Raw genomic sequence first — 18,127 nt, 5'->3', positions numbered from 1 at the left:
GGCTTGTTGCATGTTTTGAGGAAGACAGACACTATGTATGAGAAAAATCTTCCACCATTTAAACTTTTTACATATGCTAGGAAATTAGGAATGAAACAAAACCTTGTACAGTTGACTCTTGAACAACATGAATCTGGATTGAATGGGTCTACTTATATGTGATTTGATGCAATAAATATATTGGAAAATTTTTTGGAGATTTGTAACAATTTGAAAAAAAATTTTTCTTTTTTCTGTCTTTATTGTAAGAATACAGTATATAATATATATATACAAAATGTGTGTTAATTGTTTATGTTATTGGTAAGGCTACAGGTCAACAGTAGGCTGTTAGTAGTTTCTGGGGAGTCAAAAGCTATACATAAGACTTTCAACTACATGGGGATGTCTGTGCCTCTACCACCTGTGTTGTTTATGGGTCAACTGTATTGCATATATATAAAATATAATTGAAGTCATTTAATGGAATTGCTAACTATTCATAAATGAATATCATATGGTGGTATTCATTCATTCATTCATTCATTCATTCATTCAGCTAATGTGACTGAGCACCTCTTATGTACTGAGCATTTTTCTAGGTCCTCGTAGTTCTGTAGGGAACAGGCAGATGAGGTCCTGTCCTTCAGACAGGCTCTCACAGTCTGAAGAATAAAAGGGGGATTAAGGAATAATGGCGGTGGGAGTAGACTGAACAGGAGCCTGTTTTAGGAAGGAAGGGCTGGTAATACCCTTTTAAAGGGCTCAGATCTGAATGAAGTGAGAAAAGGGAGGCAGCTATACTGGTGGCCCCAGTATAGAAACATGCTAGCATTTCTGGATAATTACCCTCTAGATTTCTGCTGGAGTAAGGGATTTATTTAACTGCTTCTCAATACCCATTCCTAATTCCTCCTTTTCTTAGCCCATTTCCATCTTCACCATCTCTAGTCCCATTCCACAGTTGCTAGTAGTTTGTAAGTCTCTTGAGGTTCTGCAGCATAAATGAAGTGGGTCTTTTTTACTCTCTGAAAACACAGGGTTTCACTTTCTTGTGTCTGATACCACATGGTTATTTCGTGTTTAAAATTGTGTTTCAATATTCCATTCCCTTTGTCCTTGATGACTTCTTTTAAAAAATATCTTCATTATAGTTTTAAAGAGAGAATGAAACCAATGATAACTTTATTGAATCTTTGAGTCTTAAAAAGTCTTAAATGCCATGTGGGTAAACATTTATTATTTTTAGTTTTTCAACTGAGCATGCAGAATTATATACATTAAATATGATTAGCTCTCTTCTGTCCCCTTTATTTTTTATCCTTATTATATGTGAAACACAGATACTTTCTATTTTTTTTAATGTTAGTCACTACTCATATATCACAAAATGATTTCATGACCCACTAATGGAGTAGGGATCTGCACAAAAATTGTGAATACACGGTACCTCAAATCATTATAGCAAGTATTAGTGAATATAGTTTATACTTTACATTCATATACTTCATATTCTGCCATCATATATATATATGTAGTGGTAACTTATTGTCAAAACATGTTAAATTTGAGACATTTCTGACAACTTCTGGTCTCATAGTTTCTTAAGACCATGAATCTTTGCTTGTTCAAGGAAATTTAGCTATTTATGAGGGTAGAAAAAGGGTAAAATGTGTGGTCTATAGGTAGTATTTTAAAACCTTACGGTGAGGAGTGAGGGGGTGAGAATTGAAGTAAACGGGCTGGAAACAGCAAAATTGTGATGTGCTAGCTAGTCAGAGGGCCACAGCTTGTTCATCTGTCTTTATGTTTCCTGTCAGAAGGTCAGTGTATTTGTCAAACAGTGATTCCTACCTCCCATGTGTGATAGATACAGGTCATCTCTAGCTTTATTGCTATCCCCAGAAATCAATATATTTTATGGCATGATAGAAACACCTACTTATTCCAGAAATAAAAGTTTCACTAAAGTGAACTTGTTCTTCTGTTAGTGATATGCTTTGATTCTTTTTCTAAAATGCTGATTGCAGCACTAATTGATTTCTTGACACGTCAGTCTGGGTCAGGTTGAAGAACACTGTCCTGTTCCAAACAGTCCCTAGGTACCAACTACCATTGCTATTCTGATTACTGAAGCCACCCTATGTAATGAAAAGTCTTATGCAGGAGGGATGACATAGGGTCCAATCAGAACAGACATTATCCAGCTGAACCAGAGAAATCCACCCACTCTGACCTTCTGGAAATGTAATGTTTCACAGACTTTATCTTCCCTATTGTGTGTTTTTTTTATTTTGTAATTATCCAGCTATACAAATAACATAAAATTTGTTGCTGAATCTTAACAGGTAGAAGGAATGTGCACAGGGACATTATGTGGGGATAAGAAAAATGTAGTAGGATTTTTACTTACTCAAAAATTTAGTTAATCAAAAATATAAAAATTAAATTTCTAGTCAAAATATAATGATGATGACAGTAACAGTTCTCATTTATTATTTACTCTGAGCTAAGAACTTTATCATCTATATTGGGTTTGATCCTCACAACTGTTCAATGAAGATAGGTATTATTCTTTGATAAATGAGAAAAGCATGCCTTAAGGAAAGTAATTAACTTTTTCAAAGTAATATAACTACTAAATATTCAAATGATGTCTGACACATCCCCCTGCCCTTTATCTGTGCCTACCATGGTCAGCACAAGCTTTGGAGGCAACAGTCCTCGAGCATGTCACTGCCACCTCCTAATTACATGATTGTCAGCCTCTGTTTCCCTGTGAAATGAAGAAAGAAAACTTGAAACTCATAGAGCCCTGGTGAAGAATTAAGGAAAGAGCTTAGTATTTAATTAGTAAAGCTGCCAAATAATAGAGAAAATTAATAGAGACCATATTATCAACAACTGCAACTGTACCAAAGTATAAGCTGTTTCTCCACAGCACCACCAAGAGCAAGAGATCAAAATTTTCTTTTTTTGCCAATCTGTGGGGTAAGATGTAATGTATTGCTTTACATTTGCACTTATCATATAATGTTGTAAATTTTTAATTGATATTTATAGATTTGTGTGATCTATAGAAAATACTCTTTGGTTTCTAGAATATCTTTAGATTCAAGGTGCTGTATTGGCCAAAAAGCATTGGGATGGGCCTACTGAATTTTTGGAGAATTCTTGAAGCTCTATTTCATTTCAGCTTATCATTTCACCTCTTAGTAAGCCTTAATAAGATCACAGCTCATTTTCAATTGAAATTCCCCATTTAATGTTTATTGATTTCTTCATTCCCATTAGAATTTAAACTACAATGTATGCTATTGCTCCTGAATCAACAAGGAATGTCACCATTTTCACAGTGACAGAATTCTTTGTTTACCTGCAAGAAATTCAACTTGTACTATAGATATTTAAAATGATTGTATTTTTCAGTGGTCAGAATTGAAGGACATTTAAAAGATCCCTAGAGCATTCTTTATTAATGCTTTTTAAAAAAGTGTATTATAATTTCACTTTTTAAAATAATTTTTTTTAATTGAATAGGATAGTTGATATACAGTATTGGATTCAAGTGTATTACATAGTGATTTGGCAGTTATCCACATTATTTTATGCTCACCTGAACAAGTGTTGTTACTGTCAACATAGATATTACACTATTATTGACTATATTCTCTATGCTGTACTTGCATCCCATGATTTATATTACAATTGAGATTTTTTGTTTCTCTATGCCCTTCACCTGTTTCACCTGCCCACCCCCATATCTTTCCCCCATAATAGATATCAGTCTCTTTTCTTTGTCTGAGTCTATTTCATTTGTTTGTTTTGTTTCTGTTTTAGATTACACATGTAAGTGAAATCATATGGTATTTGTCTTTCTCTGCCTAGCTTATTTCACTTAGCATAATACCCTCTGATCTGTCCATCTCACAAATTGCAGGATTTCTTTAGTTTTTTATGGCTGAAAAATATTCTAGTATAAATATATGTATCTCCCATATCTTCTTAATCCTCTCATCTATTCGTAGACATTTAGGTTGCTTTCATGTCTTGGCTATTGTAAATACTTAAGCAATAAACATGGGAGTGCACATATCTTTTTGAATCAGTGATTTTATTTTCTTCAGGTAAATTCCTAGAAGTGGAATTGCTGGGTCATATGGTATTACTATTTTAGTTTTTGGAGGAACCTCCATATTGCTTTCTACAGTAACTACACCAATTTACATTCGCACCAACAATGTAAAAGGGCTCCCTTTGCTCCACATCCTCGCCAACACTATTATTTCTTGTTTTGTTGACATTAACCATTCTGGCTGGTGTGAGGTATCTCATTGTGGTTTTGATTTGTATTTGTCTGATGATTAATGATGTGGAGCATCTTTTTTTGTTCCTGTTGGCCATCTATATGTCTTTGGAAAAATGTCTGTTCAAGTTCTCTGCCCATTTTTTATCAGATTATTTGTTTTTTGGCATTGAGCAGTATGAGTTTTTTTTATGTTTTGGATATCAGCCCCTTATTGAATATATCACTTGCGAATATATTCTCCCATACTGTAGGTTGACTTCTTGTTTTGCTAATGATTTCCTTTGCTGTACAGAAGGTTTTTAGTTTGATGTAATTCCACTTGTTTTTTGCTCTTGATTTCTTTGCCTGGGAGACCTATCCAGAAAAAAATTATTCATGCTGATATTCATGAGCTTCGTGCTGTTTTCTTCCAAGAGTTTTATGGTTTCATGTCTTACATTTTAGGTCCTTGATCCATTTCAAGTTCATTTTTGTGTATGGAATTAGACAGTAATCCAATTTCATTCTTTTGCATGTAGCTATTCATTTTTCCCAGCACCATTTATTGAGGAGACTGTCTTTTCCCCATTGTATGTTCTTGCCTCCTTTGTCATATTATATTAATTGGCCATATATGTGTGAGTTTATTGCTGGGCTCTCTAGTGGATGCTTGTTTTTTTTTGAAAAGTTATAATTTTTACAGTAAGTATCTTTTGCTTTTCAGAACAACTCTTGGAATTTATGCACCAGTTGCCTGCTTTTGCCAATATGACGATGTCAGTGAGACGAGAACTCTGTGCTGTGATGGTGTTTGCAGTGGTGGAAAGAGCTGGAACCATTGTGTTAAATGATGGTGAAGAGGTTAGTAAATATTTCTTCCACTTAAAAAGTTTTTGTGTCAGGATTAATACAGCAAAAGAAGAAAAAAGCAATTCTTATTTTTTCCTCTTAAAAAAACAATAGGCAACAATAAGTTTGAATAATTCAAGAATTATGATACACTTATTGTTATGTCAAAGTATTCCAAATCCATTATTTTCTATTATTATTTGTAATATTTTATATAATGATAATGGAGGTGTTCTGATATGGCAACATTTCAGATTTTATAATTTAAATGTTCATTAATATAATGCTTTTTGTCAGAACAAAACGATACTCTTACTGAGGCAGTGGTGATCATTTTATCTTGTTTACATGTGTCTTGAGGAAACAGAAGAAATATTTTCCTTGTGTGGTTTTAAACAATATCCAGAGTCAAACTAAAAGAGTAGAATAATGTGCACTGTGCTAGGCATGTGAAAATACACATATACATGGCTGTACTTTATTCCTTGTTCTATGAATTTGGCAGAGAGTTAACTTTGAGTTACTTGTTCTATCTTTAAAATGAAAAATCTGCTAAATCATTTGTAGGGGACCATTCTAGTGTTTACAGCTACATGATCATGATGTTATCTTCTGCTTTGTCTTTATTTTTCTGAATTAGCTGGACTCCTGGTCAGTGATTCTGAATGGTTCTGTGGAAGTGACTTATCCAGATGGAAAAGCAGAAATATTATGTATGGGAAATAGTTTTGGTGTCTCCCCTACCATGGACAAAGAATACATGAAAGGAGTAATGAGAACAAAGGTGGATGACTGCCAGGTATAAAATCTCATTAGAAAATCTGGATTTTGTGTTTAATAGGGAACACATATATGCAGTTATAAAATGTTTCTGCCTATATAAATAAAATTTTAAAGTAGAACTATTACTTCTAGTTTGATCACACCCCTTAAAGTTATTTGAACTCCTCAGAACCAAGTGTTCTATTAATGTGTGTTTTAAAAAGTATTCTATAAATACAATATTTTAAAATTCCCAGCAATAATAATTGATAACCTACTCATCAAAAATAATTGAATTAGAATGCCCATTATGAAAAGAAATTATATAAGTAGATTGATAAAGATGGTGTGATAAGTTACACAGTTTCTATTTAAATACATAAAAGAAGGGATAAATTTTAGAAGTCATAAAAATTAATTATAGTAAGAATCAGTAGACTTACTAGTAAAAAAAATTTGCTAATAAGACTTGATAGCAAAAGAAAGATGTCATTGTTGATATGTCAATATTCATTATTAAAAGCATTTAATAAAAGACTACAGAAAATATTGAGAGTAAATGTGAAATTTAATTAGATTGATATCACCTAATATTAGTAATCTCTAATATTTAGTAATAATTAGTACTCTCTAATATTAGTGAGAAATAATTTAAGATGCTTTTCCTATCAACTGTTTAAAATTTGTCTTCTTAAAAATTTGTCTTCTAAAGGCAAAATATACTAATATAAATAAACCAAAGGTTTGACTTAGACTAATTAATGTTAAGTGCTTGTTTTATTTGTTTGCAGTCTAAAATACATCTGAATATATTTTATTCTAAAAGAACATCACCAGATATTTATTGTGTGTGATAAGTGTAAAGTAGTTCATTTAAAACTTCATTTTAAGCATTTTACTTACTAAAAGGAACAATGACCATGGCTATCAAGAAAACCATCTTACCAAGAAAATCAATATAATACCAAATAATTCCTTCAGTTAGCACAATAAAGACAAAATAATAGCTGTGAATTCAGTGTTTTGAATACATAATGTCAGAAGAGCATTCTAAATATGGTCTATTCTCAATTAATTGGCATGATAGAGGAAAACAAAATAGTAGGTAATCCTTGAAGTCTTTATTTGGCCTGGAAATGTATATTTAAGAGAGATCATATATGATATTTCAGCTCTGGAAGTGTATCTCAAAAGTAAAATCAAACTGAGTCAAAACAACTAGAAAATTGTTAATTTCTCCATCCTATTATCTCTTATCAGTTCCTTCCTAAGCCCTTCTACATGTTGGCAGTACTAGAGCATTTGAGTTAAGGTCAAAGTCTCTGCCCTTAGTAGGCAAGTGAAAATTACTTTGTTTCTGAGAATGCAGCACTCATTAGTACCCTTTCGTTAGAAATTTTGTAATCATGATACTGAAATGATAGAAGATGCACAAAAATGTTTCAGAATAATTAATAAAAAATGTGATATGACTGAATGTTACAGAGTGCTTACATAATGTTAAATGTACTAAGTAACATTAAATATTTATCTGGGAGTTCTGAGCAAGGAAAAGAAGGTAAATGTTAGGGAAGAAAGTCTAATTAATCTGTTTACCATATGAGGAATTGGTGGGGAGCCCAGAGTGATAGTCAGCAAGGTAGACTCCAAAAGAAAACTCTGATTAAGATACCTAGATTCCTGATAGCTCATGGAATGAGATTTTCAGATACATAAAGAGGGTCAAGGGTGAGGTGTCTGCTAGAGAGAGTCTCTTTCTTTCCATGACCCACAAGCCACTGTAAAAGGAATATATCGATCGGTTTTTGAGAATCACTCCCGTACTTTCACCAAATATCTGATCAGGCCTGACACTCACTCCCTCAATAGTAGGACAAAGATGGAGAATGAAGTTGGACCATTTTATGCCAATGCTTGTTTGTGATACTATTTTAGTGTATTTTTTTTCTGTTAAAATACCACATCACACAAATGTCAGATGATCATCTTGTTAGAAGTAAAGGGAACAATGAGAATCCTATCCATAAAATGGCCTACATAAGGTTCTATCATTCTACTGAGCACACTGTAGACAGTAAGCAGTTACTGAATGAACAAAAATGGTGTTCTCTTTACCAAGACGAAGCAACTTTGCCTAGGGTTGGCCCTCATTTTCTTATATTCCACTGAGTTCTGAAAATAAACATTAGGCAATGTGATATCTAGTTAAGCTCCTGCTAGACCTAAAGACACAATAGTGAGTAGATTAAATTTAACATTTATTTCTGTTTATTTGGATCCACAATAGCTCACGGCTGTGCTTGCTCTGGGTCCCTTCTCCGTGTGCTCCTCCTCCAGTTCTCTCCCTTCAGTGTCTACTCTGGTTCTCTTATTTTGTCTGAAGGACAAAGACAGGGCTAGGTACAGACGTCCTGTGGTACCAGGTGCGTGGTAGTGATTTTCCATTCCCCATGTATACCTCTTTCTTTTCTTTTTCCCTCTTCCTGTCCTCTGTTTTTACTCCCCTACTCTCTTTTTCCTTCTCCACTGGTTTTAGGGCTGCCAGTGATACTCAGGCATGGCTTAGTCTTGCCCTACACCCTAATATGGGGAATGAACACTTGGATACCTGTGTGAACAATTAGGTATGAATTTCCCTTACAGACTGCAAAGTACCAGTTTTAATACATCCAGCCTCTTAATATGAATCTATTAGACTCATCTTTCCCTGAGACCATGAGAGCTAGTAATGCTTTGATTTTAAGGAAGAGTTTTGGAGGAGAAAGCAGTTGCATGGATACATAGTGAACATTGACTGTCCTGTATTATGGTTAAAGTTTAATTTTACTTGATTCTTCTACTGTAATTTTTCTGCTAAATATCGACTGTGATGTCATGTACTCAAAAGAAAATAATCTTGTGACATAAACTGTCATTGGCCTCCTATAACTGAAATCTTGTTTGAATTTGTATTTTGTGTAAGTGCCACGATCATACAGCACTCTGATTTGTTAACAGCTGTCTGAAAATATAAAACCTCACCATAACAATTATGTATATAATTCACAGATTTTTAACTGGCTTCATTATCATACCACTTAAATATATTTTACCCATGGATTTCTTATTAGATCAATAAATTTCTTAAAAAGGAAGTCTGCTAATAAAATATAAATGTTTTCATCTAAAATTCTTTTATGGCGATAGAAATTCAGTTTGGGATTTTTTCCCCCCAATTTTGGATGGTGGTTCAGTTTGCTACAGAAGAAATGCCAAAAATGAATGTTAGAAATTCTGTCTAAACATCAAGAATTTCAAATCAAACTTTATTCTAATTTCCTTAAATCTTTAATCAAGAAGTACGTTTTAGTACCTGCTTTTCAACAAACATTTTCTCCATCTGTTTACTCATTTTAACTCAGGGATATATTTCTTTTTTTTAGGAAATAAGTCAGGAAATGACATAATTATGTTCTCTAAAACTGAGTTTAAGAAAGAACACCTAAGATCTTTTGGAAACATGGGGAATAGTTTTGCTGCCCTATAAAAATAAAAAATAAAAATAGTTTTGAGATGAGACTAACACCACATATTTCCAAATAAATAAACAAACAAACAAATAAACAAAAACACACACATACACACATACCTGTGGTCACTGTTATGGAAATGAATTTTTAAAAGTATTTTTAAAAGTTAGTTGAATTATGCAAAATTAGTTACAAGAAAAGTCTGTGTCTTTTGAATTTTAAGATTTTGATTCTAAACTCTTAGCAGAAAACTTAGTGAGATTATATTAACCAGCTCAGTAGAAGAAACTTAATATTGTAATATGCTATTTCTCAAGTGTGAACTGCTGCTATTTGTTCCTTTAAAAAACTTTTATTTTGCAGAAAAGTATGGAAAGTACAGAAAAGTATATTAAGTAAAATTAAGTCACTTGTAATTTACATTGCTCAGAAGTAATAATTAACACTGTTATATTTCCTTCCATGGTTTTTATATGCATGTATACTTTTTAAAATTAGCAAGCATGTAATTAATGGACATTGAGCAAATTAAATTAGCATGCCATTGGTACAGCTGTTCCTCACAGTGGGGATAATAGTAATGCCTTCCTTATAAGGTGACCGGGAGGATAAACTGACAACGTCCCTGTAAGGCTGCCGCAGCATGATGACGATGGTGATCGTGTCGTCACTGTCATTATAATTATTATTTACAATATTTTTTTTGCATCTTTTAAAAAAATTTAATGTAATATCATGAACATTAAGCCAGAACACTAAATGTTCTATGAAGATATGATTTCATATGGCTGTATCATAATATTATATATGCTATAATTTAGTCATCCCTTTTTTCCCATCTTGTCACACTAAAGGAGAAAAAGATGTGTGCTTTTTTCATTCCCAAGTGATATCTTCAATAAGAATAAATTAGTCCAAATTCAGAGAAGACAATGGTTTTTATTTACTTTAGAATCTACTCTTGTCTCTTTACTGGCTTCTAGTTAATTTGTGTGATTTCTATAATTCATTCTTAATTTTCCTTAAAACTACTAAAAATAAAAATTTGCCCTGAGTCCTGACATTTTTTATATTTGGCATCATGGAGGAGTAATTGCTTGGTATGCATATTATTGTTAACTTTTTTAACAGCAAGGATTACCCTTAATACCAATAATAAGGAATATTATCAAAGTAATAACTTTGATAAGGACTAATGATTTGAGCTTGTTTGTAAGTATGTGACTTATTTTGTGGATCTTTTTTGAACAGACTTTCTAAAATGATTTCTTACCAGAATAATTAGGTTTATAATATCTGCTGCATCGGTATCTTTGAATTTCAGTGTCTTATTAATACCATCTTTGTATTGCTGGTTTTAAATCTTTTCCAACTTTTAAAACCCACTAAATGCTAATTGTGTTTTTATATCTATCCTCTAAGATTCCAGAGCCCTACCCCAATGGTTTTTAATTTTCAAAGAAGTGGAATGAAAAAGTACTTTTCTAATTTCATCTTCTGATATTTAAAATTGTTAGGATTTTTAATATAAACTACATATAAAAATTCTAAAAATGAAGCTTTTCCTGACCAAGGAAAGAAATACATTAAAAAGTCGAGAAGTCTGATTAAGGTTCATTATTGCACTCATTTAGAAAGTATGGGAAGGACATGGAAAAATGTCAGTGTTAAATAATTAAAACACTGAACTATTAGTACTGCTAGGTTTTTTGCAAGCACTTATCATTAACATGTGACTTATATTTTATTCCAGTTTGTCTGCATAGCCCAGCAAGATTACTGCCGTATTCTCAACCAAGTAGAAAAGAACATGCAGAAAGTTGAGGAAGAGGGAGAAATTGTTATGGTGAAAGAACACCGAGAACTTGATCGAACTGGAACAAGAAAGGGACACATTGTCATCAAGGTAAGGCAGACATGCCTTCATCCCATGGGAAGGGGTAGGTTATCAGTTATGACAATTTTAGATTCCCCCCACCCCATACTTATGCATAATTTCTCTTAAAAGTTGTCAGTTGTAAAAATCTTTATATTTCCTCATCAACAGCAGTTTTAACTATTAAATATATTACTGCCCAGTTCATCTTATGTTGAAGATTTGAAATCAAAGTACCATAATAGATGTTATGTAGGCAGGACAGTGATTAAATCTTTTATTTGCCACAGGGCACCTCAGAAAGATTAACAATGCATTTGGTGGAAGAGCATTCAGTCGTGGATCCAACGTTCATAGAAGACTTCCTACTGACATATAGGACTTTTCTTTCTAGCCCAATGGAAGTGGGCAAAAAGTTATTGGAGTGGTTTAATGACCCGAGCCTCAGGGACAAGGTTGGAAAATATATTTCAGTTTGGCTTTTAAATGTGAAGTACTCAGGTATAAGCTTAAAGATATTTTAACATACATGTATATGTCACATCAGTTATGTTCAGATTGTTTCACTGGAATAAGAGAATCTACCCTTTTTTAAGCACAAAAGAGAAATCTATAATGGGAACTAATAATTGTGTCACTAAGTTCAGCCCTAGAAATGTCTTTTTTTTTTTAACCTAAAGGCCAACAAATTGGCCAAAAATGTTTAAACTTTGTTCTATTTGGATTATGTTAAAATACAACCCCCAAAAAGCTGTGTTCCCTGGACATCTGCATTCTCTGGTTCGGGAGATGGTCAGTATTCACCAAATGACAAGTATGATTTTTAAATTGGCACGAGAGCAGCATTTCCTTATAACTATTGCTGGCTGGCAGACCCCATGATGTAATCCTAAGCAGATCCTCTTTTAGCAGCTCTTGAGAGCTCTGTCAGGGCCTGATTGGATGATAAACTACAGACTCTTAATGAGGTTTGAGAGTTAATCATAATCTACTCATTTCCTCCGTATGACCATTTGATTTACATGAGACAGACTGGGGAGAGGAGGGTAGGAAAGTCCAGAACAGGAGACTTAACTGTGCAAAAGTTGCAACTCCAGTGCTGCTCCTACCACTGCTGAGCTCTGCAGCCATAGAGAAATCACTGGACATTAGTGCTTTTCATTTCATATTCTGAGAGTTACAAGTCTAGATCTCAGCTGAGCTCTTTAGCAGTAAAAATCTGGTTTGAGTATTGCCTCAGCCATTTACCTATGTGCCATCTGACCCTCCTGACACTCATTTATTTGCTTGTAAAATGAATAGTCAGTGTCCTTGTAGGGTTGTTGTAAAGATGAAAAATAGGAGTAAAGTTCCTCATGTAGTGCTTGGCTCACAGAAAGCACTTAATACATCTTAAAGCACCTCTGTTGGTGTGGTGATTGGTTGTATTGAGTTTATAATTTATGAATCTCGTTCTTCTACTCTGTAATATGGCTAGTGGACTTGTAACTTGGCTTCTCAGCTACAAAATTTTAATTTTATGGGAAGGTTAGATGTTAGATATAGTTTCAAGTGCGGTGATCTTCTAGGCTTCCTAAATTTGAAAAATGGGCAGCAGTGACAGAAATGACAGTAATGACAAAAAGTTAACTATAAATATGAAGATTCCTGAGTGATTTTTCATGTTATATACCATGATTTTTCACAGTATATTAAGTATAGTTAAAAATTTTATACTGTCACCACTGTTTCCATACCACTACAATGGCATGCTTAATTTTCTCACTTTAAGAGGTAAGTTAAAGTTTGAAAACAATTACACAGAAAAAGTTGTATCTTGAAAATTTAGAAAAGTAAACTCATATAAAATAAGTACTTTTATATTTAAAGTTGTAGTTATACTCACTTTATTTAGTAAAATTTTATTGAGAATTTATTCTGTCCCAATCATTTTTATAAGAATTAAAGATGCCTTTAGAACATAACAGATAAAATGCCCACATGGAACTTATAATGAAAGTCACACAATTCTTGCTGGGTACCACACAAATATCCCATAATTGTGAGTTTGTATATTGGTCTATATAAAGGTGTAAGGCTCTGTGAAAATACCTGTGCAGGATAAGAAAAAGGCTGCTCATTTTTCCTGAAGAATTGTAGGTGTTAAAAAATCTAAATACTGTGAAGTATAACAACGAAGCAAAACTGAAGGAATAAAACAGCAGCAGACTCACAGACTCCAAGAAGGGACTAGCGGTTACCAAAGGGGGGATGGGTAAGGGAGGGTGGGTGAGAAGGGAGGGAGGGAGAAGGGGATTGAGGGGTATTATGATTGGCACACATGGTGTGGGGGGATCATGGGGAAGACAGTGTAGCACAGAGAAGGCAAATAGTGACTCTGTGACATCTTACTACACTGATGGACAGTAACTGCAATGGGGTTTGGGGGTAACTTGATAATATGGGTGAATGTAGTAACCACATTGTTTTTCATGTGAAACCTTCAAAGTAGTATATATAAATAATATACCTTAATAAAAAAAATCTAAAGATTAGTGTTTCAAAGACAGGTAACTCATAATAATGCCCAGCTAGCTCCTTATTTTACAACTTGTTCCCCTGTAGATCTTCATGGGCTCAGTGCTATTCATTCCTTTTGTCTATCCTGCCCTCTACCCTTTTATTTTAGTCTTTTTGTATTAATTTGTTTTGGTTTTATTTTAGCTTTGTTTTTATTTGATCTGTTTCAAATACATTTTGAGTAAGCAAGATGGAAGTTAATTACCATCCTTCAGATTCAAGACCCTTGACAAAACAAAGTCAAATCTATATTCAACATACTTTTTCAGAAGGTCATTTTCTTATGAATAACATCCTTCCTGAGGGTTTTGTTGTTGTTAGTTTATTTTTTTTGTTTGTTGTTAACAGATAAATTATTTGTTAGATCTCCTTTTTGAAAAAAGTTTCATTGCAAATTTTTAGCACTAAAAAGAAAACACTGAAAATAATTGATTTTTCAGGTTACACGGGTAGTATTATTGTGGGTGAATAATCACTTCAATGACTTTGAAGGAGATCCTGCAATGACTCGCTTTCTAGAAGAATTTGAAAATAATCTGGAAAGAGAGGTAATATTTATGGTTTTTAAAAAACCTTTGTCTTTAAGTTCATTTATTCAGCCTGTCTTTGAAACCTCTCTTTCTGAACTCTTACAGAAAATGGGTGGACATCTAAGGCTGTTAAATATTGCATGTGCAGCTAAAGCAAAAAGAAGATTGATGACGTTAACAAAACCATCCCGAGAAGCTCCTTTGCCTTTTATTTTACTTGGAGGCTCAGAGAAGGGATTTGGAATCTTTGTTGACAGTGTAGATTCAGGTAGCAAAGCAACTGAAGCAGGCTTGAAACGAGGGGATCAGGTATGATATGTCTAAATCCGTACTTAAGGATGAATATTGGTGTCTTCTTCTCTTCAGTCAATTGGGATACTGAAATTAATTTTACAATTTTATTTTTAGATATTAGAAGTAAATGGTCAAAACTTTGAAAATATTCAGCTTTCAAAAGCCATGGAAATTCTTAGAAATAACACACATTTATCTATCACTGTGAAAACCAATTTATTTGGTAAGTATTTTTGCATACTTTTTCTCCTTTTGGTCTTTTTTTTACAGTTAGGTTTTTATAATGAAAAAGTCATTATTGTAAGTAATATTTCAAACATCATAACATTTTAAGTGCACAGATACAGAATTAATTATATAAGTATATCATTAGATCTAAATCAAAATCTAAGGACTTAAGGACCATAAAAACTATTTTTTATCAATGTTCTTATTGATAAACATTTTAAATACTTTTAAAGTAAAGGTTGTGTTACTCAATTTTAGCTTACTCTGAGTGGAAGTGATAGAGCAACATACAAAGCAGATTCTTGGTGTCATTCATTCATTGGAGTAGTTTTTTCTACAAGACTACAGTTTTGATAGCTTACGTCTGTGCTTCTCAGTTTCCAGGTTCTACAACTGCTTTTGAATTGTTCAGATTTCTTAAAGTGGCCATTTTGTGGTGTTTATTTCCATTTTAGTATTTAAAGAACTTCTAACAAGACTGTCAGAAGAGAAAAGAAATGGTGCCCCTCACCTTCCTAAAATTGGAGACATCAAAAAGGCTAGTCGCTACTCCATTCCAGATCTTGCTGTAGATGTAGAACAGGTGATAGGACTTGAAAAAGTAAATAAAAAAAGTAAAGCTAACACCGTTGGAGGAAGGAACAAGCTAAAAAAGATACTCGACAAGACTCGGATCAGTATCTTGCCACAGAAACCTTATAAGTAAGTGTCCATATGAATTTTCTGTGCATTATTTTGTTCTGTTAAAATGATATGCAAAGGTAGTGAGTGATATAACTAACATTTGCACATGAATCTGAACTATGTTAAGCTTTTATAGCTGAGCTATCTTAGTTGCCATATTAAACAACCACGTTTATTTTAGTCCCATTTTTGCCACTTACTTGCTTATCCCAATATTCATTAGAACTAGGTTAGTACTTCCTCATTTGAGCTTTTTTTTTTTCCTTATTTAGACTTTTAAAAAATTAAAAATGCATGTTTGCTCCTGACTCCCTATGATTTTTTAGTTCTTTTTCTATTTCTTTGTTTCTGGATATCTTCTCTATAGTCAGCCTCTGCTCTATGCCAACCAAATCATCTCTCCTCCAGCTGCTGCTATTCATCCTTGCCATTCTCCTCTCTCTTCTGTTTTCAGTTATTTAACTGTTGCCAAGATATCACCAAACAGAGAACTTCTGTTCCTCCTTCCCAGTGGGATTGACAGTCAGAATGTCAGGTGTTTTTTGTATTCTTGAGTCTCTTCTTGGCTGTTTATTAATGCCAGGAGCTCAGACTAGACAAGTTGTAGGCATCACACTTTTTTAGCTTTGCTTGTTTGCTTGGTTACTCATTTTAGCTCCTTCTGAGTCTAGGGATGTTTTACAAAACTCAATTACTGTCAGCCAAAAATTTTTTTAATGTTAAATGACATGGGTACACCAAACTCTTTATTATATATTCCTCAAACTACAGTGGTATAGTATAAGAGAGAACTTGAAAAATACTGGTTATTTTCTTTTTTTGTTAATGAGTTTTACAGAGGAACAGCAGATAAAGACATTCAGGACTATCTAGAGCACTTCTTTCTTTAAATACCATTTCAGATAAGCTTTTTATCCACAGAGAGATATGGCTTAGAATATACTGTTGATGGACTAAGTGGCAAACTTGTGTTGTCCCCATTGAACTATAAAGATTGGTGGTTTTGTATCAGCTAAAAAAGATTTATGTCTAAATGGGTATTTAGAAAGATAATCAAAAGCTAAAGAAGGGTAAAGATAAAAGATAATAAGATGTGTTGCTTTTAAAACATGAAGGAAACATCTTAATCTGTATTTAAGAAGGTGTATGACTCATTTATTATGAAAATTATTTGAAATAATTCATATATGTAATATAATTGAAATGAAAAAATTATATTTAAAAGAAGGCTCTCAGTAAGCCATAAAATTTACAATATTGGTTTGATAGACCTGATTTAACACTAGTTACTCTAACTTAAACTTTTCTCTCCTATAAATCAGTGTGTTTACACTTTTTTTATTTGTTTGCTTTTTTTTTTGACAAAGCCAGTGAACTGGCCAATCAGATAAATTTTCTAGGTATACTGGGTTTTTTCTTTTTTCTCTCTATCTCAAACATTATGAGTATTGCAGAAGCTTAAGACTGGATGATGGCAAACTGGCAAGGATAGACATGGTAGGGTATAGAGTGGTACCAGTAGTGGGGGAAGAAAAAGGTGAGGCCAGGAGGACTGTAGAATTCAGATCTGGTTGTCAAGGAAGTAAAGACTGATGAATCTGGATTAAAGAGGGAATAAGTCAACAGACTATAAAATCAATGAAGGCCAAAAAGCAGTTTCAGTAACAATGGTCATACAATAAGATGTGCTCAGAGATGGACATTTCTGAATTGAGTCTTGAATATAAAGCACAGTTGATCCTTGAACAACATGGTTTGAACTGTGTGGGTCCACTTATATGTAGATATTTTTTGATAACTATATTGTGAAATTTTTTGAAGATTTTCAACAATTCGAAAAAATTTTTTCTCTAACTTAAAGAATATAGTATATAATACGTATAACATACACCATATATTAATTGACTCTGTATATTATCTGTAAGGCTTCTGTTCAGCAGTAGTCTATTAGTAGTTAAGTTTTGGGGTAGTCAAAAGTTTTACATGGATTTTCAGCTACATGGGGTCAGTGCCCCAGCTCCCATTGTTGTTCAAGAATCATTTATAGTTTCAATCCAGGAGTATCCCCATGTGTGCATAAAAAGAAATATAGGCAAAAGTAGAGTGCAAATAATGTTAGGTGTTAGAATGTTGCTGAGGAACGTTTCTTAAGGTGGCAGCTCATTTCAGGTGTGCCTGGAGTTACACTTGTGTTCATAGCTATGTGTGTCAGGAGTGGCCCAGTCAGCTCTTTTTCAGTCTGTGACCACAGTAATTGTCTCATTTAATTATTACATCTAATGTTTTTGGTAAAGATGGGTTAATATGGTTGAAAAATAAAATTTTTTTAATAATGTGAAGAGTTTCATGCTTTACAGAACATTAGTACTTTTTCTCTTTATATGTATGCCTGTATGCACCTAAATGGATATTTAATTTTGTCATGGACTTACCTATGAATTTGGAAAATTTGCACTAAAATCATCTTTCAAAGAAGGTTCTTCTCCTTGCTTATTTACCTCTATCATTTCCCTAAAAGAGAAAGTATGCTACTAGGTTATTGTTTTTGGCACAGCTATAAAAACATTGG

The 18,127-nt window shown here is 33.2% G+C and overlaps 1 protein-coding gene across 13 annotated transcripts in view; it reads left to right on the top strand.

Moving 5' to 3' along the window:
• RAPGEF2 (Rap guanine nucleotide exchange factor 2) overlaps positions 1-18,127 on the top strand; it is a 251,112-nt gene that overhangs the window by 209,846 nt on the left and 23,139 nt on the right. For all 13 annotated transcript variants that reach the window (XM_036992930.2, XM_036992931.2, XM_036992929.2 and 10 more), the window contains 8 exons: positions 4,992-5,128; positions 5,757-5,915; positions 11,141-11,293; positions 11,554-11,718; positions 14,263-14,370; positions 14,458-14,661; positions 14,761-14,869; positions 15,330-15,576. In XM_036992930.2, coding sequence (XP_036848825.1) covers positions 4,992-5,128; positions 5,757-5,915; positions 11,141-11,293; positions 11,554-11,718; positions 14,263-14,370; positions 14,458-14,661; positions 14,761-14,869; positions 15,330-15,576 — 1,282 coding nt within the window. The remainder of the gene's footprint in view (positions 1-4,991; positions 5,129-5,756; positions 5,916-11,140; positions 11,294-11,553; positions 11,719-14,262; positions 14,371-14,457; positions 14,662-14,760; positions 14,870-15,329; positions 15,577-18,127) is intronic.

This window comes from Manis javanica, chromosome 3 (genome assembly GCF_040802235.1).
Source record: "Manis javanica isolate MJ-LG chromosome 3, MJ_LKY, whole genome shotgun sequence".
Taxonomy (NCBI): Eukaryota; Metazoa; Chordata; class Mammalia; order Pholidota; family Manidae; genus Manis; species Manis javanica.
The sequence above is the reverse complement of the archived record's forward strand: the minus strand, read 5'-3'. Positions and strand labels throughout refer to the sequence as shown.